General features: G+C 42.8%; 2 protein-coding genes across 3 annotated transcripts; one reads left to right on the top strand and one right to left on the bottom strand.

The window, feature by feature from the left end:
* Nucleotides 1-6,611: 6,611 nt before the first annotated feature.
* Nucleotides 6,612-17,659, bottom strand: gtpbp1l (GTP binding protein 1, like). Of its 2 annotated transcripts, XM_079160267.1 has the most exons (15): nt 17,597-17,659; nt 17,121-17,314; nt 16,216-16,327; nt 14,854-15,034; nt 14,553-14,736; nt 13,896-14,060; nt 13,031-13,154; nt 12,038-12,152; nt 11,588-11,732; nt 11,191-11,373; nt 10,787-10,922; nt 10,497-10,675; nt 10,256-10,402; nt 9,603-9,653; nt 6,612-9,021 (listed from the first exon to the last, which is right to left on the bottom strand). In XM_079160267.1, the coding sequence occupies exons 2-15, from the start codon at nt 17,310-17,312 to the stop codon at nt 8,908-8,910; spliced, it is 2,028 nt and encodes a 675-aa protein (XP_079016393.1). In that variant the 5' UTR covers nt 17,313-17,314; nt 17,597-17,659; the 3' UTR covers nt 6,612-8,907. The 2 variants fall into 2 exon arrangements, with proteins under 2 accessions (XP_079016393.1, XP_079016394.1); XM_079160268.1 differs by lacking the exon at nt 9,603-9,653.
* Nucleotides 17,660-19,369: 1,710 nt separating this feature from the next.
* lgals2b (lectin, galactoside-binding, soluble, 2b) lies at nt 19,370-22,967 on the top strand. The gene is made up of 4 exons (XM_079158738.1): nt 19,370-19,451; nt 20,924-20,997; nt 21,155-21,326; nt 22,537-22,967. Exons 1-4 carry the CDS (start codon nt 19,449-19,451, stop codon nt 22,681-22,683), a joined length of 396 nt encoding a protein of 131 aa, XP_079014864.1. The 5' UTR covers nt 19,370-19,448; the 3' UTR covers nt 22,684-22,967.
* The last annotated feature ends 1,109 nt before the right edge of the window (nt 22,968-24,076 follow it).

Here is a 24,076-nt window from a genome sequence, read left to right as displayed (position 1 = left end):
CAGTGGTCCGTAAACTACACACTAACAAGGTAAATAGTTCAGTTAACTTAAACAAAACTACTTTTACTTTTATATTTGCACTCTTCACACGTTTCATTGCAACTGCTGCACAGCATCTTAAATACGCTGACTGGATTTTGAATAATAGATTCAAACTTGACTGAAAGAAGAACAGAATAAGAAACGTTGTTGTTGTTGGTGTGAGTGAGCAGTTTATTCTCCGATATAATGATTCAAGAGAAGTATTTGTGAGCTTCCTGCTGTGATCGTCTCCACTGATGCGTTACTGGTCTTTAGAGTTACACATCATATTCACACTTCTCTGAACTGCGGTTGTGTGAAAATGATTCTATCTGATTTCATGAGAAGCTGCTGATTGTAGAGATTGCAGGCTGAGCTGTTCCTTTTATTATGAAATTAAAGTGCAGAGCAGTAAACAGGATATTGCATCATCAAGAGGACCTCAACTGACCTACATGGCAGAGTGCAACTGCAAAGAAAGTCACTTTATGATATTATATTTAGAGCTCTAACATTATTTACACATTGTTTCAAATGTTTAACAGTGTTAAGTTAAAGATATTATACACTTTCAAACTATTTCATGATAATAATGAATATTTTGTATCTATTAAGGATGCCACTCAGTATGAATCATAAAGCATTAATAACAATCAGGCTGCAAGAGAAGCATATCTTTCCAAAAGAAAAGAGAAGTAATACATCTTGATAAAACTATAAATAATCCAAAGTTATGTATTCATTTGTTTATTTTGCAGTTCTTACTTTTAAACAGTGGTCAGACCATTCAGGTTTTTAAATGTGAATATGCCAGTTTATGAGTTATGTTTTATAGTTATCAGAGGAGGAGAGAGGGGTGAGTGTGAAACCCATCAGCAGCTGTCCAGAGCAGAGAACATGAATGGAGGCAGCAGTGGAGGCACTAGGAAGAGGGCTGTGGAGGAAATCTGGAATCTTTGGATACAACTCCCATAGAACTCCAAGCAGAAGTTCAACCTAACCCCCCAACACTGATGAAGAGAATTGTGTCAGTTTAGATGGCAGCAACCCGGAGCACCATCACCACCACAGAGAGTAGGAAGCGCTACAAGGAAACGGCAAAGAGAGAAGGCAGAGTTGCATCATAAAATGCACAAAATGAGAAGAGAAACGGAAGCTGAGAAAAGAGAATCTGCCAGCAATAAAAAATTCAAATGTAAAAGTCTTGAAAAAACTTGATACAATTTACAAATATCCTCTGCTCTCTGTATCGCGCACGGCGGAGCTCCTCCCCGATCCGCGCGCGCACACCTCCACCAGCGTATGTGGCAGCAGCAGCAGCAGCAGCAGCAGCAGCCCCCCCCCCCCCCCCCCCCCAAACCATGATGCTGATGCAGCCCCAGAGCGACAGTGAGTTTGACACCCCTGGTTTAAAGTGAGGCTTGTACACAAACCGACTGGTCCATCTGACTGTCGATCATCAGATCAGTATCTCTGTGAGCACATCCAGCACCTTCCTGTGTGTAGCTATGGAGACCCACACATGTGCGCTTCAGTTTGTTTCTCCTTCACTGAATAGTACTTTTAAAAGTACTAATAAGACAGTGTAGAAATACTCTGTTACAGTAAAAGCACTCATTATGCACAATGGACCATTTCAAAGTATTATTTTATTGTATTATAGACCCATTCTGCTTTTCTGCGTCATCCCTTTGCTTTAGTGTTCTCTATATGTTTCTGTTCATCAGATAAAAGGTGAGATCCTGACAGAGGCTCGTGCACTGAGTCTGTTTAGGGGCCGTTCGGGGGATTCTGCTTTAATAAGTGCGATGTCTCTCAGTCGCCGACAGGCTGCAAGGTGCTGCTTTAGGTTTCCAGTTGGTGGGCGGAGCTATTCATGGTGCCGGTCACCTCAGCCAGTTGTACTTTGTATTGTCTCAGTTGAGCTTGTATACTGAGGTGGTGTTTTCTGCTTCTCAGGATCGATTTCTACCGGCGGAATGCGTTTGTCATATTTTTGAATTATTTGCGTCTGTACGTTTTGAAATTGTGACGTCATTAAATAACCCAGAATATGGTTATTGTTTCTCATGAACACTAAAATTATGTTATTAGGCTCTCAGAGCTTTGGGACGGCCGTCAATATGGCGGTGCAGAACAACTTCCGGTTCGAGCGAGGAGCGAGGAAATGACAATTAAGAGACTTGGGATGTAGGCTACCCTATGATCACTCCTGTGCTGTTTTACTATTTCAGGGGTTCGAGGCTCCCCCACGCCCCTTCAAAGTCCAGCAGGTGTCTGTCTCTGCGGGAACCTGGGCACATGTGGAGGGAACACAGACAGTTCTCGTGACGGTGTCGAGGTCCCCCATGAACTCTGTCACTACTGTCCCATAAGAAATACACACAAACATGGCCTGCACTGTTTCACAGGTTCAAAAATTCCCTAAAACCACCATTTTCCTTGATTTGACCCACACTGGTAGATCTAAAATCCATCTCAATAGATACGGGTCAAATTTGACCCGACATTTTAAAATATTTACATTTTTGTGTATTTTGGGTCACTTTAGGAAAAGTCATACATTTTCGGGCTAAAAGAATGACGTTTAGGGTATTTGTACTGCTGTCAAATGTCAAAACGGGTCAAATTGACCCGATCAGCATGTCAGGGTTAAGAGAGGTGTGAATATGATCTGTAAAGCTAAAGACAAGCATCAGTAAAGCTCCACCTCGTCCTGAACGCAGATATAAAGTGAGGACAGCACACGAGACTACGAGAGAGACAGACGGCAGAGAGACGGTCTGCCTGGACGTCATGGAGCACCTGTTGCTGCTGCTGCTGCTGGTGTGGAGCTCAGGTAGGACTCTGCTCTAGAGAGGATGTGCTTTATCTCAATACTTCTGTTGGATCGTTAAATCACAGAACAAACACTCGGGTCAACGACAAATAAGTCTTTTCAAATTGGATGTAAAGCACATTTCTGAGTGTGGAACAATGTGTTTGAATGAGTCTCATTTGTTCAATAACTTTTCAAAGTGGTTAAATGTATTTTTAACAGTATTTTTTAACGCCACCACATATTTGTAAATATATATATATATATTTATATACTATTCATTATCACTAAAGTCTTTGACAAGTCTCCCTCAGAGTGTCTACAGAGCCTAACACATACAAAACACATTTACAAAATAAGTATTTATAATAAATTAAGATTATTGCATTCTACTGGCCAGGTTGTTGGTATCTTAAGCATCCGATTTTACATTTAAACTGAAAAAAATAACGATACAGATGTACAAATGAATACATGGAATATAATAGTTATTCACGTCATAGTTATCAACCATTTGGTCACTTTAACCCAGTGGTGGGCCGTGGATTTTATACCTGGGCCTTCAGTGCTGTTCTACACTTCTAATATCCTCATTATGACGTCACAGCTACGGGTTATTATTTGTTTCGTGTAAAAGCCGCATATTCACATAACAACAACATTTGACAAATGAAATAAAATGCAACATGAAGCTCAACACCTAGCATACAAAACACGAAATGCAGAGTGCAGATACATGAATACGAGCATGACGGGACGCTGCGTCATTAACGGACAATACAGTCCAAATCAATGTAACACAATGACAAACTCACAAGAGCAGTCGCATATATTCGTATGACAACAAAGCAACAAATCAATCCAGCAGACCTGCAGCGGATCCACGCATTCCACCACACGAGCACGAGCCATTCAAATATTATTCATAAAAACGCCACGATAGACAAATGAACAGTAGAGGTAAACAAACGAAGCTCACTTACCAAATGCTGTCTATCCTCCTTTCTTTGTTGACAAAGAGTTTAATCCCAGTACATCAGTTCCAGTAAGAAGTCCTTCTCCATTCATCGATGCCAGTCGAGCCTCCACAGTTGTATTTCGCGGGTCGTCGTCAGTCTTCCGCCGGTCGGTGGTCGTCTTCGGCCGTGGACCGGCGAAGGGCGGGCCGCGGTTGTGGAGCTGTTTCCCTGCGAACGTGGTCGTTGAGTTGTAGATCCACTCGAGTCTCTCCAAAAGTACCGACGCTCAGTTAAAATGAAACACATTCCCAGCCATAACATGTGCAACGCTTCTCCGACACTGCATACAAATCCTTTTCCTGGCTGGTCAGGGCTGCTAGCTGTGGGGTCGTTTCTTACTGTCCAGTTTGTTCAGAAATGTCCTTCTTGAGAAAAGCGTTCCCAGTAACTCCGCCACTAAATCCGTTTCTCCTCCTTCCGCCATTTCATGTTAAAAAAACAAAGCTAGGTAAAATGTCTTTCAAATATTTCCACTTGAACTCTGTCTGCTACAACCAAAGCTCTGCTAGCTAGCATTATGTTTCGCGGGCACATAGTCACGTGCCCGCCCACTGACCAATCACAGCACACTCTGCACCTTGCGGGAGAGAGGCATCTGGACTCAGAGCTGCAGTAATGCTGACGTAACTGTAGGCCTGCAAACCGCTCTGGTGCGTCCATGAATCTCAAACTAAAGATCTGATTGGTTGAAGACTATGTCAATCAACAATATCGTCCCCATTCAACTTAAACTGCACATGGAAGCACTGGGTGAGTCTGCAGGCTGGGGCCTCTCTTCTACCTAGAGACACAGAGGTGAAATCTGATTGGATAACAGCTCTACTTAAAACAAGCTGCACTGGAAGCAGAGCAACTGAGGAGCACAGTAGCTGTGCAATGAGAAAATAAGATAATGGGAAAAATATTTTTATAAATTATAATACATATGAGAAAAAATGTAATGTATTTAAGAAAAAATATTAAATTATAAAATAGCTATAACTTTGTGATTCTGTTTAGGCCAGCAGAGAAGGCTTTGCAGGCCCTGACGGCCCGCCACTGACCTATATGTCAAATAATGTCATATAAAGTTGAAAAAATGTATAGTATGTTATAAAAGGGTCACAAAAAATCATAGTATAGTGTGCAATAGAAATTTAGAAGAAAGTCCTAATATATGTTCCAAAATTTAATACAACTATTGAATAGTATCCCATAAGTCGATAAGAGATACTTTTCAAAAAAGTCATAAAGTCATTGTATAATATGTCATAAAATTGTGAGTCCTAAAAAGCCACAGTATTTCATTAAATAGTCTAATATTTCTTAATACATGCATGAAATGTATATATATGTATAGATTAACTCTGGACACCAAAGTCGCTGACTGCCCAGTCTGCGCTTGACAAAATGTGCGCGTGACGCTGGGTCGCATCACAATTGAATACATCTTTGCCCTTTGAGGAATAATAATAACTAAAGCAATAATAAAGTCCCTTCATATCACGCCTGAGAGGAAACAATGACTCTGCACATTGTGCCAGCGACTCGGCCCACTCAGTCCTGCTGACTCAGCGATGAGGCCCCTCACTGACAGCCTGTCGGCTAACAGAATCAGACAGAGACGTGGTGTTTGTTTATTCCCATACCTCCCTTTTGTGTATTCACCTTCACTGCTTTTTCGTCTCGAACAGAATCCCGGTGCCGGTGGTATGCTTTTTTTTTTTTTAATACTTTCATAAACTGTTAAAAGAGTGCAAACTAGAATTGCCGCAACCTGCATTCATCAAGTCGCTCATTGCTCCCGGGGCTCCGCATCGCAGACCATTTCCATATGAGCCGAACGCCGACTGCGAAAATGAGCCGAACACCGAGATTCACAGAGGGAGGCTTTGATTGAAACGTTAGCGAAGCAATCAGTTGTTACAGACAACCGCATTAAAGCCAAAGGGTGTTTGAGAACAATTATGACTGGAAGGGTGACTCTTTCTGAACTATTGAACGGATTTGATTGAAAGTCCTTTGCATCGACGGTGAGCTGTCGTTATCCGGAGTCCCGAAGCCGTAAAATTGTTGTTTGTGTGAGCGTTGATGTGAAAGCGATTTAAAATCTCTCTCCACAGCTTCCTGTTGGTGATTATAAGACTCCACTAATAACAAAGCTGCAGTATCGAACCCATACGTCTCCTGTTGATCATGTCGATTGAGTTTGAGTGTGTTGTTTCTCAAAGAATCGACTTGTCATAAATCACGGTTCAGGTCTTAAGATACTCGTCACATCTCCTGATCCAGCAGGAGCCTCGAGGACCTCTCTGTCCAGCCGGATCCGGATTACTGGCTGTTCCCAGAAGAGCTCTGCTTTAGATGACGCTGACTGCTTATAAATCCAAGATGAAGAACTCCCCGTTTCCCACTGCTTTTAATTTAACTTGTTTAATTGTTGTATTTAGGTGTGCATCGCTGTTCAGTTTTTGCTTGCTGATAGTTTTTTTTTTAATCATTTGTTTTCTGTGTAATCTGTAAAGGACTTTGGGTATGAAATGTATATTTGCCTTGTAAACAACCAGCAATATAATAAAGGAGGTCAAACAGCATCTGCAAGCAAATGTAGAATGCTAGTCGGAGAACGATGGCATGTAAGTAAGCATCTGATCTGCAAAGTAAATCTAAATTACACAAACAGCTCAATCCTGTTAGACTCGATTTGCAAATCATCTTTAATGTCTCATATGTAAAAAAAAAAGCAAGTATGATCCACGTGTCACTTTTCTATAACATCTTTATTTAAAAGGATTTACAACACAAACTGGCACCACTTAAAATTTAAATGGCATAATATTCTCATCCTTAGTTCCTCTGCACAACGTTGTATTTTTGTACATACAAACAAAACATGTCTCTTCAGCAAAAGATAAAGGTCTAATAATGTGGCAGTTCAGTATGTTTGTGATCTTTATAAAAACGGGGAATTCAGAACAGACTGACCAGCGTGAAACCATAATGTGTGTGAGAGGACTTTGGGGCGCTTGAAGAAGAAAACTTGAAACTGTAAATCCCAACAACACTTCTCAGTTAAACTTCAAACATTTAGATAAAACCAGAGAAACCGCAAACCAAAGGTTGTAGTAGTCCGTTGCAATACAATGTGGCAACTCGTTTACTTTTAGCTCAGCTGGATGTGGTCAATGGTTTGTGTTAGCTTAGTAGAGACCATCTAAGGTGACTTGCATTGTTAACTTATACACTGCGTGGGCACCACTGGCTGCTGTGTTTAGACCACAGAAATAGAATAGGAGCGGAATGGACTACTGGGGCGTCAAGTGTTCGGCTAGCTATAGTTAGCTTGTCCTCTGGAGCGGCTAGAAGTGAGGCAGAAGGACCGCTAAGACTCCAGCCTGCTTTTGCATTACAGCATGGCGAAATGAGCAAGCAAGCTAGCTTACTAGCCAGCTGTACGCTAGCTAGCTTGGTAATTCCGCGAAGCTTTCATGCTACACCGGCTACAGAAAGTGAGCCGTACAAAGTTGTCACTCATTTATTCTCTACGCTTTGTAACGTTACTCCACTGCTTGTTTGTCGTTACTGCCGAAACCTGACATACGCATGTTCGCGACCTGCCTTCAGACAGTTTAGTTTATGTAAAAGTTAGCGCGCTACAACGGTCACAGTGGCAACGGTACACATAAAAATGGCCGCCGCTCTGACCATCCTGCTGTTGATTTGAGTCCGTTCTGCTCCGCTTTACACCGTTTCTGTCAAAAGGGTTATTTGGCTGATGGACTACTGGAGTTGAAACTGAATCATATCAAATATCTGTAAATTATTGATATAGTTTATATAAGAGATTTTATCTCGGGTCACATTCACTTCCTGTGTCTGACACATGTTTAGTTTTGCCCCTTGAAGCTTTGAAATATCTGGTTTGCAGCCACATTCTGATTTATATCGAGTAGGAAGAGATAATGTGCACTCGAGTCACAGCTGCATCATTTTTATAATGAATTAAATATGTTCTCACTTGGCTTTCGGACATTTAAGGTGTGCAACACCACCGCTGGATGGGATTTGTGCATGAGATTGTCAGCTTCTGGATTTTTTAGTGGTCAGACTGGATCGGGATATTTCCTGGTAAACTAAGTAGGCGACTGTGCCGTCTTTACACATGATGAAGCCACTTCGACACATAAAAAAAAAAAAGCATGGGCATGTTGGGCTTCTCTCTTAGCTGCATGAACATGGGCTCCAAAAGGGAGAACTGACAGATAAAAGGACCTTTCTATGGCAGCAGGATCAAACGTAGGCCATGTGCCATCAAAAGGATGAGAGAACGTTTTGCTCTTTATCCACGACGAGATGTTTTAAGAACACCGGGAAAGCAAATCTCCAGACGATGATTTTAGCTGCCGCCCAACAGAACGGCGGAGTAACTCGGCTTTAGAGCTACGAACGAGCGTCTAACAAAAACCCGATTTATTAAATGTTTTGCTTCATGTCACGGACATGAATACACCCAATATTACCATTAATTACCTTTCAGTTCAGTCAATTCCATAGATGGACTCTTATCTTTTAGTCTCAATGACGAGGAGCTTTGTAGAAGAAATACGTTTTTCTACTGAACAGAACTTCTTGGTGTGACCGACGTGGCGGTACGTAAAACTCTACAACGCCGTCTGAAAAGGACGCACTGATGAAAGTCAGGTGGAGGAGAAGAAAACGAGCAGCAGCAACAACAACAAAGCATTATATTATGTCAAAGGTTCAGGCAGGGAAAGTGACTGATGCCTCTGCTGGCCGGGGGGGAAACGTTTAATGCTATAAAAGAAGTTTGTATGCTAATAGAAAACGGTTGTGTAAAGGTAGTCTACTAACTTCAGAACTGCAAAAAACTCAAAAAGAAACCTACACAAATAAAGTTTTAAATTAACTTAATGTGGAATATCAATCACTTTCTGGAAGCAAATAGTTGAATTATTGTTTTATATTAAAGAAACTTGGGCATTCAGTCTTTGCACACAGCCACTAGAGGGCCATGCAGCCCCCCCCCCCCCCCTAAAAGAGACGATGTGTTCAGGCGGTCCCTGCTGCTCCTGCAGGCACCGCTGTGGAGATCGTTGCTGCGTTCAGACCTTTCCCTCGATGCCGCTGACCGCCTCGCCGGCGTCCTCCGCCTCCCGACTTGAGCTGCAAAAAAACAGACGGGAAACAGCAGAGTGAGCCGGCCGTCACGTGACATCGGGGCAGAACGTGAAGACGGGCAGCACAACGTCTCACTCGTCTGAACTTAGAAGGTTAAGAAGGTAAAGACTTGGATTATTCTATACCTGAAAAAAAAAGCCTCTGATGCAGCCTTAAACACTGGATCAGATATCTGCAAGAATCTGACGTCTCATCATCTTTTTAAATGTTGTTTTGGTCGAGAAACGTCAAAATAAATTGAGATTTTTTCACAGCAACATAAAGAGATATTAGAGAGTGGATTATGACCCGAAGGAGAAACGGTATCGATGAACTAGTTACAAAAACAACCTCACGTCAAAATACCGTACGTCATTTTACTATTTTCCACTGAAATGAGCCTTTTTCTCTTTACTAGTTCCGATCAGGGCTGATGTTAAAAAGATTGAACTCGGTGAAAGTGGAAAATAATAATATAGAATTTGATGTCAGTGTTTTGAGGCGGACGTTCCCGTCCTCTCAGAACATCAGAAGGGAAGAGTTCTGAAGAAGCGGAGCCGTCTCGCGACTGCGCGGGAACCCGTTACCTTGTTCTCTTTGTTGCCGTCTTTACACAGAGCCGCCTCCTCTGCCACTGTCTGACGCAGCGAGACAGGGAGAGAGAGAGAGAGAGAGAGAGAGAGAGAGAGAGAGGGAAGAGCAGGAGACACGGCAGAAGAGAAGCGTTAAAGTCAAAACACACAGAGCAGAAAAGGAGAAGAACAGTTTGAACTGTGAAGGGGAGATGAAAGCAGGATCTGATGGTGAACAGACGGGTGAACGTGAACACCAGGAAGAGACGGGACAGTGAAGGAGAAATGAACCGACACATTTAAAAGAGTCAGAAGCAGGAAGAAAAGGAAACGAGCAGCATTTTAAATGACTTAACATTCAAAACAAGAGTTCAGTTTGTTGCAAAAAATGATCCAAATTGGGGCGGCGTTAAAAAAATAGTCTCCTTTATTATTAAGAGGTTATTAAATATGATAAATGAAATAAGTTAAATAAAGAACAGCGCCCTTAAGACAAGAGCAAAATGCAGCTTTTTCAAATCAATCTTTTTCACGGCAACGCAACTCTTCTTGTTTTAGTCCTCGGCGTCCTGCATCATGTCATCAGTTCTGTCATCGCGTGCCTGTTATGAACTGATCTATAACCATGAGACATGTCGTAACGCACTACACACCATACAGGTACTCACCGGTAGCTGTGCTGCGTTGGGACTGGGCGGCCGCGCTGCCGATCCGGCCTCCTCGTTGGCCGCCGTGCCCTCTTTGAAGGTCTTCTTGCTGGCCAGCAGCTTGGCCTGCTGGGCCTTAGCTGCCTGGGTGTTCACCGCTTGGAGAAGCTGAAAATCACAAGCGCGGATTAATGAAAGTGCGTTTTCCTTTTTCCTTACAATCGACGCGGAAACACAGCGAGTTCTGATTAAGCTCCGGTACCTTGGTGATGGTGCCCACAGCTTTGGTGCGTCCTTCCCTGAACACCAGCTTGTGGTCACAGTGCAGGTACTCGGGGGTCTTGATGAAGCGGAAGTGGACCGCGGCCTTGTCCCCCGTCCGCAGACAGTCTTTGTTCATGGTCAGGATGGTGGCCGTCTGCCTGATGCTGCCACAGTGGACTGGTGTAACGGAGAGAGAGAGAGAGAGAGAGAGAGAGAGCAATGGTTCAGGGTGAACCAGAGACACATAGGAGCTACGTAAAGTGGTGCATATCAAGAGTGAACACCAACCCATGGCCTGGTATCTTGGGGATATCGTGGTGGGGTGGTGGAGCACCAGAATCTCAGCCTCGAACTCCCAGGTGGCCTGTGGCATCAGCTTTGGGGAAACCATCACCATGCCTTTCCTTATGGACGAACGTTTGATCTGAGACACGGGGAGAGAAGCCGGTGGAGAGAACAATGAAGTTTGGGGAAGTGATGAAACCAAAAATCCAGATCTAAGAGACACAACACCACCTAAAAACCCACTCGTTGGGATCTACATACATTAAAAAAATGATTTTTAAAGCTAGGAAACTAATTCATATGCATATTACACCAGAAGGTTTCAGAACAAAACTTAACTTTGTGCTCGGTCGTCTACAAAAAGAAGCATTCAAATGTTCTCCGACAGCCGTTGTTCAGCCACAAACCTTTTTGAGGGCAAAGGACGCCGTCTGTCCCCCGCGGACCTCTTTGACGGGCATCCTCTTGCGGTGGATGGATTTGACTGCGATGGGGATGAAGGTGCCCAGCGGGTCTGGGCCCAAGAGCAGCGTGTCGTTCAGTCGTATCATTCCGCGTAACGTAGTCCCTGAAACTACCGTGCCCACCCCCTGTAGAGAGAAAACCACCAATCACACACACTTCTATAGAGACTCTCCGTCAGGATCGGTATGTTTGGGCCGGTGTTAAACGTTTCAAACCCATTTGAGATTAAGCCAAACTCCAGAAAAGGACCGAATTCTACCACCGACTCAGCAGCCTCTCGGCCAGGAGAGAGAAAAAGACTTGAGCGAGAAAAAGCATCCGTGTGTTTCTACTTCGTACCGGCACCGAGTATGTGTCGTCTATCTGGAACTCGGCCGGCTCGTCGTTGTTGAAGTTGGTCCTGGAGGAGAGGAGGTTGAGGAACATCTTCAGCAGCTCCATGTTCTCCCCCGTCACATTTGAGATTTGAAAAATTGGACACATCCTGCCGGGAGGGAGGGAGGGAGGGAGGGAGGGAGGGAGGGGAGAAGAGAAAAGTCAAATTGTGGATCGATTGAGGATAACACAAAGAAAGCACCGCGTGTCTGAACTGGTTTCTACTGTGGTCCTCACTAATAGGACGAGCAGCAAAAAACTAGAATCTCTGATTTCACTCGATGATTTAAAAGACGGGACTCTTCTCACTTCTCTCCACATTATGATCTCAGTGAGACAACCTGTTTGAATCAAACATTTTCTTTCTGCTCTCCATCTTTGGATCTTTCTTCTTCTTCTTCTTCTTCTTCTCACCTCTCAGAGCTGAAGTTGGAGGCCGTGACGATGACGTCGTCCGTGTTCTGGACCAGCACGGGGATTTTCCTGCAGCCCGGTGACTTTAATAACCTCTGCAACAGCTTTAGCGTCTCTGCGGACAAATCCACAGAACATTCATCACACGAGTTGTTCTCGAAAACTAAAATAAAAACGGCTGACACAACAGAAATAATAATAATATAAAACGGTGAAATGCTTCACACGGAGATGGATTTCTGGAGTAAAAACTGGAGAAAAGGTCGGCCTCCATGAGAGACAGAAGCACTAATATTTCATCATATTTTAGGAAGAAGAACTCCCATTTCATACCCTTATAACCATATCGTCACTAAAACACAGCGTTGTAGTGTGTGGAAGGAACTGGTGTCTATACAGTTTTAAACAAAAGAATGCCAAGTATGTAACAGATAAGTTGGTAGTACTGACGTAATTACTGCTGTGTGAACGTACTTCATTTACCGTGCAAGACATTACTCTCACTAATACCGGACTGCTTACTGTGCGGTTACTTATCTTACTCTGTCAGAGGCTGTGCAGAGATGTGATGCTGGTTATTAAAAGGTGAACTGTGTGTATATTTATATATATATATATATATACTGTATATATATATATATATATATATATATATATATAAATATAGAAGGTCTGGCCAGAGTCTCAGTCTACAACATTGTACCTCGAGAGACGACAGTGAGTTACTGTAGAATCCAGGACTTTTACACTGCAGTGAAAAATGCCCCAAAACGGCAAAAGTGGAACTAATAATACAAACTGTACAGAATCAATATATCTTTTGATGTTGTCTTGCTCCTATGGTCTTGATTTAACTGAGCTAAAGCAGTAGACGGGATATGCTGAAACCTCCATTTCTTTGAGCAGGTGGTCAAGCGTTACACAATCCATCCCAGAAAGATATATACGGCTTCAACGGGCGTGTGAGTATAACAGTGAGGTTTGTCTCTTTACCTTGCAGGATGTTGGCTGGACACATGTCTATCTTAGTGACCACGACAAACACGGGCACGTTCAGGGCCAGAGCCAGACCCAGGTGCTCTTTGGTCATGCCAACGATGCCGGCGTTACTGCCAACCTGAGACGAGAGAGAGGAGGAGGAGGAGGAGGAGGAGGAGGAGGAGGAGGAGGAGGAGGAGGAGGAGGAGCAGGGAAACAGAGCAGGGGTGTCTTTAATGATCGCCGTAGTGAGTACAAACACGCCAGAAAATGACGGGATCGCGGCCGGCGAGAAGCTCCGCGAGTGGTCGCAAGTGTTCGGTCGTGCACCTCTGAACATTTGTGACTTGGCGCGAGGAGCACGATCGCGTGACTGCCGCTCATAGTTCACTGATAAAAACAGTGATGTACAAAGAAGGACGATTCGTTTTTAAATGTTTGAGAAACAGGAGGTGTTAAAAGATCTACGTGTGAGTATATATTTTGCAGCCAAATCAAACAGTTTACAGGATATTAAACTTGACTTGTTTCTTTACAGGGTTTGTATAACGGTAATAAAGTAGTTTATGAATACGAGATATGAGTTTACAGATGACTACGATCTCTCCTCGTCATTGTGGAGGTTAGTTTACAGTGTTTTCCCGGTTACACCTACAGTCTATAGACATATCTATGCGTTACACTCGTTGTCTTTTTGATTCCTCACAGTTCATTTAGTTTCTACGTCTTCTGGTGTTTCGGAGAATAAAGCAGCACAGAGAGTACAAACGTCTCTACTGTGTGTGAACGAAGCTTTAGGTTTGCCGAGGACGTCGGAACAAGGAAAAGAAAATGAACAAAAGACTTAAAACAACGGGGCACTTCCCCGACCCTCTCTCACCATGAGCATGCAGAAGTCCGGCAGGTGTCCCGTCATGCCGAACACGGTGGTCTTGAGGTACTTCTCGTGGCCGGCCAGGTCGATGAAGGTGATGACCTTTGAGGACTTCTCGCAGATTTTGGTCCAGTCGAGGCCGCCGCCGTGGCTGTCTGGCTTGTTCACCACCTGAAGGAGACGACGCAGACAACGGGACATGATTTACACAAGAGTGTAACAAAACAGTTCAGAATATATATATATATTTCTTTAATTTCTCCACATTGAACTGATATCAAATCTGAATGGAAAGCTCAGTTTCTGCTGCTGGTATTGAATACATAGAACAGTAAGTCAGTTTGGCCGTGAACCTTGATTGTCAGCGTAAAGAAAGTCCCTCTTTTCCCTCCAACGCCATAAACATTTGCATATTGTACAATGTGAGATGTGTCTATGTTCTGGTCTCATGCAACAGAAACAAGTGTACAGTCTAACGATGCACCGTTGGTTGCTTTGTGTCACATCTCTGTAACACAGAGGAACCAACAAAGCCAGTTATTTAGTACGTTTTTGATGTATGGTAATTAATCCAAACGTTTTAGGAGAGGAGCTGTCACTGTCTTCATTTAGCACTTGCCGTGGCTCATGCTGTAAAGTCCTGAGCGTTTGGCAGAAGCTCACCTGTCCCTCCTGGTCAAAACCCAGGATATCATTGCCCACACTGCTGGTCCTGCCACTCTCCATTTCATGTTTGTGTCTAAAGAGCTTCTGGCGAGCAAAGCCTCTGCCATTGTCCAGCTCACCGTGGGTCAAGACCCCCAGCAGCGTGCTCTTCCCCGCGTCCACGTTCCCTACCACCGCCACCCTGGAGACAACCGGGAGGAGAAGGTGAAGAGTGAGGACTGCGGGTTTCAGTGCATCACAGAATACGGTTAAGGTGCTAATTATGAACTAAAAATAAGACTTTTCCTCTGAATTCTACCTGACTTCCAGGAAATCCTCCTCGCCCACACGCCGGCGGATGAGGTAGTCCCGAATCCTCCCGCCGGTGTCCGTCCTCTCTCTCAGGAAGATCAGGTCGGCCTCGATCTGTTCACACAGCGACCGCACCGTGGCCACCGACGCCTCCATGTCCTTCTCGTCCAGACCGTAGTCGCCCCCGTCTAAAACAGAGAGGAGAGAGGATGGACGAGGAGGAGGGCAAAAAAGAGGGAGCAAGGGAGGAAGACGAGAGAGTAACTGCAGGAGAGAGAATGATCCGCCTCACGGAGCAATGATGCGTCTGGTAAATGTCAGCGCTGATGTAAAGGGAATGTTTGTAACCTGCTATATGAAAGGCCGGTGACCCAGGAGGACAAATACCGTCAAACAAAGAGTAAATAAACAGGTGGTTTTGTGGGTGTGGAGCGAGATGAGAAAACCTTTTTTCTGTGAGCACCACGGCTGCCAAAACGACTCGATCCAAGGAGAGCAGACGGTCAGCGGTTACTACACAGGAGGTGTGTGTTTTTAAAACACTACAGCGTGGATCTCCCTCAGTGAGGGAACCTACGTTAGGCCCTAACTCGTTACACACCAGCTACTGTGGTTGAAGTAGCTCACTGTTGCTGTTCTCTCAATGTCAACAGCATTCCACTAACTGGCCACATAAACAGGTTGTATTGGGCTGAACAAACAGAAACAACAGTCAGGTCAGTAGGCCAGACAGACATGAACTAGTGAACTACTGACATTCCCCGTGCTGACGGGGGGGAAACCGACACCCCTTTCACACGACCCACCAATAACAGGCCACACGGGTCACACGTGTTGCTGCAGCAGGCAAAAAATAACTCAAGAGCTCAGAATGAAAACCACACAGCAGACACACCGTTATTAAGTATACGGACAAATCCCTCCGGTCTTATGAACATATTTTGGCACCATTTTCATTCGTGAAATGAACACTGCGACCCATCTTAGGACATTTGTTTTGGACATGAAATGTGATCATCTGTGATGGCAGAAGCTGATGTAATGTTTGTGAAAGCTTGAGGCCAGTGCAGCGTCAGTACAGGTGTTCTAGGATAACTTCACTTTCTCTTCTGAATCTACCACCGGAAGCTTTCAGCTGTGACCCACTTACAGCACATTTCATGCAGTGAATGTGTCGCTTCTGAGTCTCTACACTCTTGTAAGTGAGATTTAAAGCAAGTCTTTAATCTTTAAGCAAGACTTTCTAACTTACGACGGTTTTATTTGACACACACACACACACACTCGTGTAAATAATAAACTAAAGACGAAGATTGAATGATGTCTGTTCGATGGAACCAGGTGTATGCTCGCGTGTAGTCACCCTTACCTGAACCCATCCCGACCACATAGATGGTCTCTCCGCAGCCCTCGTCGATCTGCTGCCTCAGGTGCCGGAGTAATGAATCATACTGTTGCCCCGATGGACTCACTAGAACCATCTGAAGAGGCAGAGACATACAGAGACAGACTTAACAAGAGCAAACACACGAGTCTCATGTGGGTGTCTTCGACAAGTAAAGCACATTAAAACAAAGGCTAGCTTTTGTTTTAAGGCCATGTGCTCGGCAAGAGTTGTGTTTTGAAAATTCAGCTCTGCAAAGTTTTCACGTACAGTCGATAAAGCCAACGGCTGGACGCAGTTATACGTACGTAGTGCAACTTACTCAGTAATCTCTGTTAAATCACTTCTTAAAACACTTTTTACAGACTGGCTTTTATGTGATGTCGTCACTTTTCTGTTTTATTTTTATTTGTTGATTTTACAAAATAAATGTACTAAATATATATATATATATATATATATATATATAATTTTATTTATTTCTTAGTTTGTTTTTATCGTATCGACTGTCTCACTGAACTTTGTTATTGTTATTATTGCCTTTTGCTACTTTTTCTGTCAAAGCACTTTATAAACTGTTTTTAAAGGTGCTGTAAATAAATAAAGTTATTATTATTATTACTTTCTGACGTTTTTGTACAGCCAGTCCAAACTGCTTTATGTGGCTTTTCAGGCAACAGGAATGTCGTAATATTAATATATTATTATTATGTTTTCAGTATATAATATGTAAATAATATATATAAATATATTAATATTATATATTTAATTATATGTAATTAATAATATTATAATATATAAATATATACTGATATATTTATGTATTATAATATTATAGAGGAATGTTATATATTTGTTTTTAATATAAACAAATTCACAGTGAGGCCCACCTTGTTGCTTAAGTCTAAATGATCCTCGGACTCGCAGTTTGCACCCTCGCCGTCTTCAGAGCCCTCCGCGCCGGATGGATCGTCGGCACATCCCCGGTCCGGTGCAAACATGCAAGCGGGCACTATGGACTCCAACGCCGGTATTGCACTCGGGCATGATGCCGCTGGTTCTGTCGCCGTTAACGACGCCATTTCTATAGAGGGATAAAAACAAAACAAAAAATAAATAAACAAACGTATCTCATTCGTTGGGCTACGCTAGCTAGCCTTTAGCCATTAGCAAAGACACATAGAGTTAAAGGGTTGTTTACCACAGCTAGCTAGCTAGCTTATGCTAACCAAACATAACCAAACCCTCTTAGAATGAGGAGCACATTAAAAACAATAATCGCCATAGCCGTCGACTACGTGTTTAAACTTTTAGACATGCGAATCCCGAACTAGATATTTAAATCCGTTATGAAATGAAGACGTACCAAAAGTTGCTAACTAGCTGACAAAGCTAACTTAGTTTATATTCTGGTTAGCTTCGGGTTTCTGGCCACTGAATATACGACACGCCCACCATGGAATAGAGACCGGAGATTGGCTACACTACTCAAAGTAACGCTCACGTTGATGACGTGTCCCACACGTCAGCGTGGTTGCTCCGTGAAATCCTGACCTACTTTGAGACACTGAAATCCACACGCGCTCTGCATGACATATTCATACTAAATAACTTGAAAATTAGGATTATTCTGAATAAATGTAGGTATGACACACGAATGAAAATAAAACAATGAATGAATTGATTAATCATCTCTGCCAAGAGAAAGTCAACCTGTACTGAAATGAATAAATGTACCAGTTGAACAGAAGAGGAAATGCTGATAGTAGATTAATACTTTTATAAGTGCCATTAAATGCACATGTACAGCAAGTGAAAAAGAGCATTCTTCTGTGAATACATGCCGGCCATGCAATAAAAGAAGATTTGGTCGCGTGTTTTCCCCTTTCATCTTTCCTTTCCCCGGTTCCAGTTTTGTTTGCATATTATTTAAATGTGAAACTCATGATGATAATTATGTATGTGCATAGCAACGTATATGTTCCACATCATGCTTTGCAATTTGGACATTACAAATATTCACACCGATACAAAACATGAATGTGTATACTGCATACATTGTTCATAAATACGATGTTCTATTTAGGTATCTGCTATTTAAATATCAACACAGTAGTATGATATTACTTTTTCATAACGGCTCTGACATATTCTTATACAAACAGATTGTATCTTTAGTTTGTTTCATTTAATTTTTCTACGCATTTGTATTTATATATGTACTATATATTTATTGTGCTTTTACAGCGTATTTGCTCCCGCAGTCAGTTTCCAAATAGGGATCAAATTAACTCATTGTTATTATATCACAGTATACAATGAGGCAAACTGTTGTGGAAATGTATCACATCGTTCTTTTAGATATAACTTGTATCGCTTAATTAAACCTGCATATATGCAGACGAGGCCAACCGGACTCATTTAAAACCTAATAATAAATGATCTCATATCGAAGGTATTTTAGCACGTCTGGCTTCCTGTAGTGTCATCCTGATCTCACCACTTAACCCTCTTCACATGAAAATACACCACCAAGGCCGGGAACGTGGCCTTGGTGGAGGCGTCGGCAGACAGAGGAGGACGACATCTGCGAAGGGAGACGAGATAATGTGCATATATACTCTGTTTCGTCTATTCATTGTTGTTCCTCTGAACCATTCAGCTGAATTATTATTAGTGTCTGTTCAATAAACACGTTTTTATATTTTAAGAGGTTTCTCATCTCGATTATTTCTTAAAGGTTAAAAAAGATTATTTTCCACCACAATACACAACAGCCACTTCTCTCTCAAAAGTCAGTCATCGACAGCATCAAATATATTGAATATTTCACAGCAACACTATCAAAAATGGTCTCACAGGCCCCCAGAAGTCAAGGCATCTACTTTATCACAAACATGCAGTGCAGGTAACCAACTGACGAACGTGAGTCAATGAGTAGCCAGTGATTGTGACAGAGTGAACAAAAACAATGCCACTTAATACGTGTTCTTTTGAGTGACGATCCAAAACCGCCAGCATCCTGTAACATGAAGCTGAACAATAATTAGTTCCATTTAGGGTCAAATATCGACCTGTGCGATTGGTCTCTTTCGTTCTTTCTTCACAGCCCTTTCCTTGTTGGTTGCTTCCTCCCAAGCGTCACCACTCCTATATAAAGCACTCACCTGCCTGCAGAGCTTTGTCATTGAAGGCACAACCCACTGAAGACAGCCAAGATGGTAAGCTTCATTCACAGGAGAGTTCTTCATCCTCCACACGGACACACACCTGCATTCATTGATCTTGTTGCTCCTTATCTCAGTTATGTCTTTATACCAAGCTCAGAACAAGAAGCTTTCTCCTCAAATGTCTCCAACTTTTACAGCCGAAGTCTTTGATTTAATGTTTGATGTGCTACATTATATTTCTAAGAGATGCTGTATGTCTTATTGTTTAGCTTTCTTTAAGGTAGAAGTGGTCCATTTTTAAAGAGGTTTGTGTTTGTTAACACTTATTCACTATATTTTGAACTCAAGCGATCGGTCGTGTCCGTCTACTTTTTCAGGTTTAGTTATTCTTTTCTATTATCTTGTATCTTGTTAATCATTAACATTCATTTCAGAGGGACATGTGACAATTTCTCACGTGTACAGAGTGTCAAAGATGTGTAGATCAAAACTTACCTACAAATCTAACATGTACATATGTTTGTGCTCAGGAAGTGCTTTGCTTCCCATAATCCGAAGTGACGCTTCTACACATCAAATCTAAATGGCTCAGCTGTAGAAAGTCCTCAGCCTCTTGAATCCCTGTGAGAATATGCATGCATTGTAAGATCTAATATGTCTGGGATGTTGCACACTGCTCCTAAATAGTTAGTGTGACTCAAACCCCCTGCAGGGATTAATACAGCGTCACTGAACTTAATTATTCTCCAACATCCGGCCTGTGCAGTCAATGATGAACCGGTATTGATCTGAGATAAGGGATGAGGCCTGACTGGATATAGTGTAAGGTATCTATAGGTGTCGTGCAGGTTTATTGGGGGTCAGGATATTGAAGTTCATGAGCAACTCATATCAGGTGATGCCCAGCAGATCCTTTACAGAGGTGTGGTACACGTATATATCTATCTAGTGTCTGTAGGTCTACTGTGGCAGAAGGTTGATGCGGAGGCGTCTTTTTATGGTTTTATTGTCCATGTACGACGACCACATGTCGAGGAACAAATACGGCGCCTTCCTGTTCCTGTACTTTTACAGCCGATGGCATTGATCCACTCTGGTTGATCATCAACAGCTAAGAGAAGAGCTCCATCGACGTCGTTTGTCTCTAAAGTATGTTGATGAAATGTCTTCTGCTCGGCTCTTCTGAGCGAAATGTCAGCGCAACTTAGTTTCACCGACAAAATAGGCCGTTTTTAATGCAGAAGGATGAACATGAGCAACAGAGCGAATAGTTCACATTCAGCCCGACGTCTTGTAAAATCTCTCCTCCCTCCTCAGATTGTTGGTCTGATCTAAAGTATCGAGTTGTAATAAAATGAAAAGGACAACTCGTTTGGCTCATTTTCTCATGTACAAGTTGTTTCCTCAATCGTCAATATTCCGTGTGAAGTGAAGTTCAATTCAAATCTATAACGGTCATTTTAGTTATGACGCCATCCATCCATCCAGTTCCCATGTTTCCTCTTTGTCTTCTCTCTTTGCAGAAAGTCACAGACATGACATTCAAGGAGGGGCAAGAGTTCAAGATCCGCATCAAGCCCAAGGACGACTGCAGTTCGTAAGTTCCCCTCAAAGGGATCAAGTAGTCAATGATTCTGGATTTGGTTACGATTAATCAAGAGGAAGCTGCCGCGGCATCAAAGGTTAATGTTTAACCCACTTCTTCCCGTTTTCATTGCACCCTTTTGACCTCTGTGTTCCTGCCTCCTTTGCAGCTTTGCCATCAACATCGGCCACGACTCTGAGAACATCGCGATGCACTTCAACCCCCGCTTCGACTGCGGCGGTGACGCCAACACCATCGTCTTCAACTCCTTATCTGGGGGAAGCTGGGGCGACGAGCACCGCGAGGGAAACTTCCCCTTCGTGCGTGGGGAGGAATGCAAGGTGTGTTGGGAGAGCGCGAGGGAGTCAAGAATAGTCTGTTATCTCACATAATTCAGTTAAGCCTCGATACCAACGACTCAGCCGACAGACCACAGATACGTTGAATGTTTCTGAACCAAAGATACCTCGTAGATAGGTCTCACATCGGCCTTGTATCACGCTCGCAGAAACGCACAATGACACGTGGATAACGTTGGGAAACGATTGGTTTGGTTCAGGACGTGGAAGTATAGTAAGAACTAGATATCGGACCCCAAGATGCATATTCAGTCCAATGAGAATTGCTCGCTTGGCTCATATTTCCAATAAGTTTTCTAACTTCCGGGTTTACTTTCGGGGTCTGGGGCCCGCTGACCATGAGCAGCTGGGTTCCTCCCGCTCGGCCCGTAGACTTTACATTTTGATGACGTCACACACTTTTTAACGGCTTGTCTCCCCCCCAGGGAAAGGTTTTCAAAATAAAACATAAAACCTACTCATACTACGACCAAGAAAGGTTGTAGCAGCAAAACCTCGTATGTTTCAACTGAGGCAGGTTTGTGAGAGGAAGAACAAGTTATTTCTGCTTTCAGAGGTTAGACAGTCGTACTTTAAGCCACTTCTGTTTAATTCAAGAGTAAAACAAAGTTCACACAATCAATATCTCCAAAGAAAAGACAGACGTGGTCCCGCCTTTGAATTGTGCTCCAGAAAGCGTTTTAGCTTTCATCACTTTAATCTTTTTACATCGAATTCTGCACCAACTGAAATGACAAAATATCTCATTCCAAATACGAAGTCAGGCGTAGAATCACGTTGCATTCTTCTGGTTTTTATCATTGTTGAGACAATAAAGGCCCAAAGCGGCTTCTGGAGGTGATTAAAGTTCACACACAGACCCGCTGTATGTTAAAGCTTATTCTTTTGAAGACCGTTGGCAAATTAGTGTTGCTGTATTTATTGTAGTCATTTGGCTCAAGCTCAAACTCCGTGATGTCTTTGGCCATAAAGAGGTTATTAATTCTGGGCTTGGTGTCTGTGCTGCAACACTGTTCAGTCGACAGACGCTGAAGCTGTCCAATCACGTGGGGCTTTATGGGCTCATAAAGCTAAAGAGCCGCTGAGAGAGAGAGAGATTATCTATCTCAGTCATTCTTTTTACGTCCTCTTATCTTTTTTCAATGTATGAAATCAACTGAAACGTGACACGGTCTCTCTTTGTCCTCTACAGTTTCACATCAACTTCAACAACGAGCAGTTTTACATCAAGCTTCCTGATGGCTCCATGCTGAACTTCCCCAACCGACTGGGAGACGTCAAGTACAAGCACTTTGACGTCAGCGGTGAAGCGAGGATCATCGGCATCAAGATCAAGTAGAAGTTCTTGACCCTTGACCTGTCCACCTCGTGTGTGTGTGTGTGTGTGTGTGTGTGTTGCTTTAATAGTCTGTTGAACCCAGACCTGGTAATTCCTCTTTTCTCCAGCTGAGGCGTGTGGTAAGAATAACACTCGAGGTTCAAACCAACAAGCAGTGCCGACGCTGTAATGAGATGAAATGACCTAAAGAGGGAGCCACAGCACGTCTTAGCTCACTGTGTCTGCTCGACGTCTCATCCGTCACTGGGTCTGTTCATAAATACTGAGAAGAAAAGAAAAGTGTCTCTGTCTATTTCTCTCACTCTCCAACACACACTAATAACCTCCAATAATCCACAAATGTGTGTTCTCTTAACTCTACATGCGACATTCATGAAACAGACATGTAAAAAAATCAACAACAAAAAGGTACTCCTTCATATTTTGACTGTTTGACCACAGAGTGAGCAGCGATGTTCAGATTCATGCAGGTTTTCCCTTTAGTGGAGGTGTTCATAGAGGACGGGGAAGTTTGAGATCACATTACAACTAAAAAGAGATTAAAGCGAGACCTGTCAGTTATAGAGATGTTGGTCTATTCTGCTCCCATAACCTCTTTTTTCAGACTAAAAAACATCTAAAACACACATTTAGGTGTTTGATGCACTACTTGGTGTCTGTATTTCATAGTTACCATTAGATGCTAACGTTTCAGAAAAGAAATTTAAAAAAGGAAAAATGTGAACTGAGCTGTAAATTGATCCTGAATGTGAATAATCTACTGCAGCGACTGTAAGTGAAGAGCAGATTATAGAGGATAAAACAGGACGATGAAAAAAGGAGGGACCGTGTACGACAGAGGAGAGATGAAGTGCATTCACGCAGAGGCAATTTGCAGGAGGACTCCAAGAAGCCGCGGCTCGAGGCTGAGGAATGTGGCACGGTGCGACCACATTCCCACAGAGTAGATGAAATCATCCTTTACATGTGTGTGTTTATGTGTGTGTGTGTCACCTGGATGGCAAATAGACGAGTGAAGGAAAAAAAAAATGAAGCAGTTAACATTTAATTTGTTACAATTATCACAATGTTCAGAGCAATTGTGAAGTATAGAAGTGACACGATGAATTCTTGCCACCAGTAGAATATTTTCCATATTATAACTTTTTCAAAGCTAAGTGAAACCTTTTTAACTCACATTTGAACCCAAATATCAGTAGTTTTATAGATTCTTTCTAATATATGTCATGATATGGAGATTGTTAGACAGGCATTTGTACTGTATGCGGGGATAAGTATTAGATTATAATACAGAACAACCAGAAGACTTGCAGTCAGACTTTCATGTCAGCAAACATCCACCTGCTGCAGAGTTTCTCTGGATCCTTCACAGCTCCGGTTAAACAGAGCAGGA

The sequence above is a fragment of the Pholis gunnellus genome, assembly GCF_910591455.1.
Source record: "Pholis gunnellus genome assembly, chromosome: 5".
NCBI classification, from domain to species: Eukaryota; Metazoa; Chordata; class Actinopteri; order Perciformes; family Pholidae; genus Pholis; species Pholis gunnellus.
Note: the sequence above shows the minus strand (reverse complement) of the source record. Positions and strands in the feature narration are given on the sequence as shown.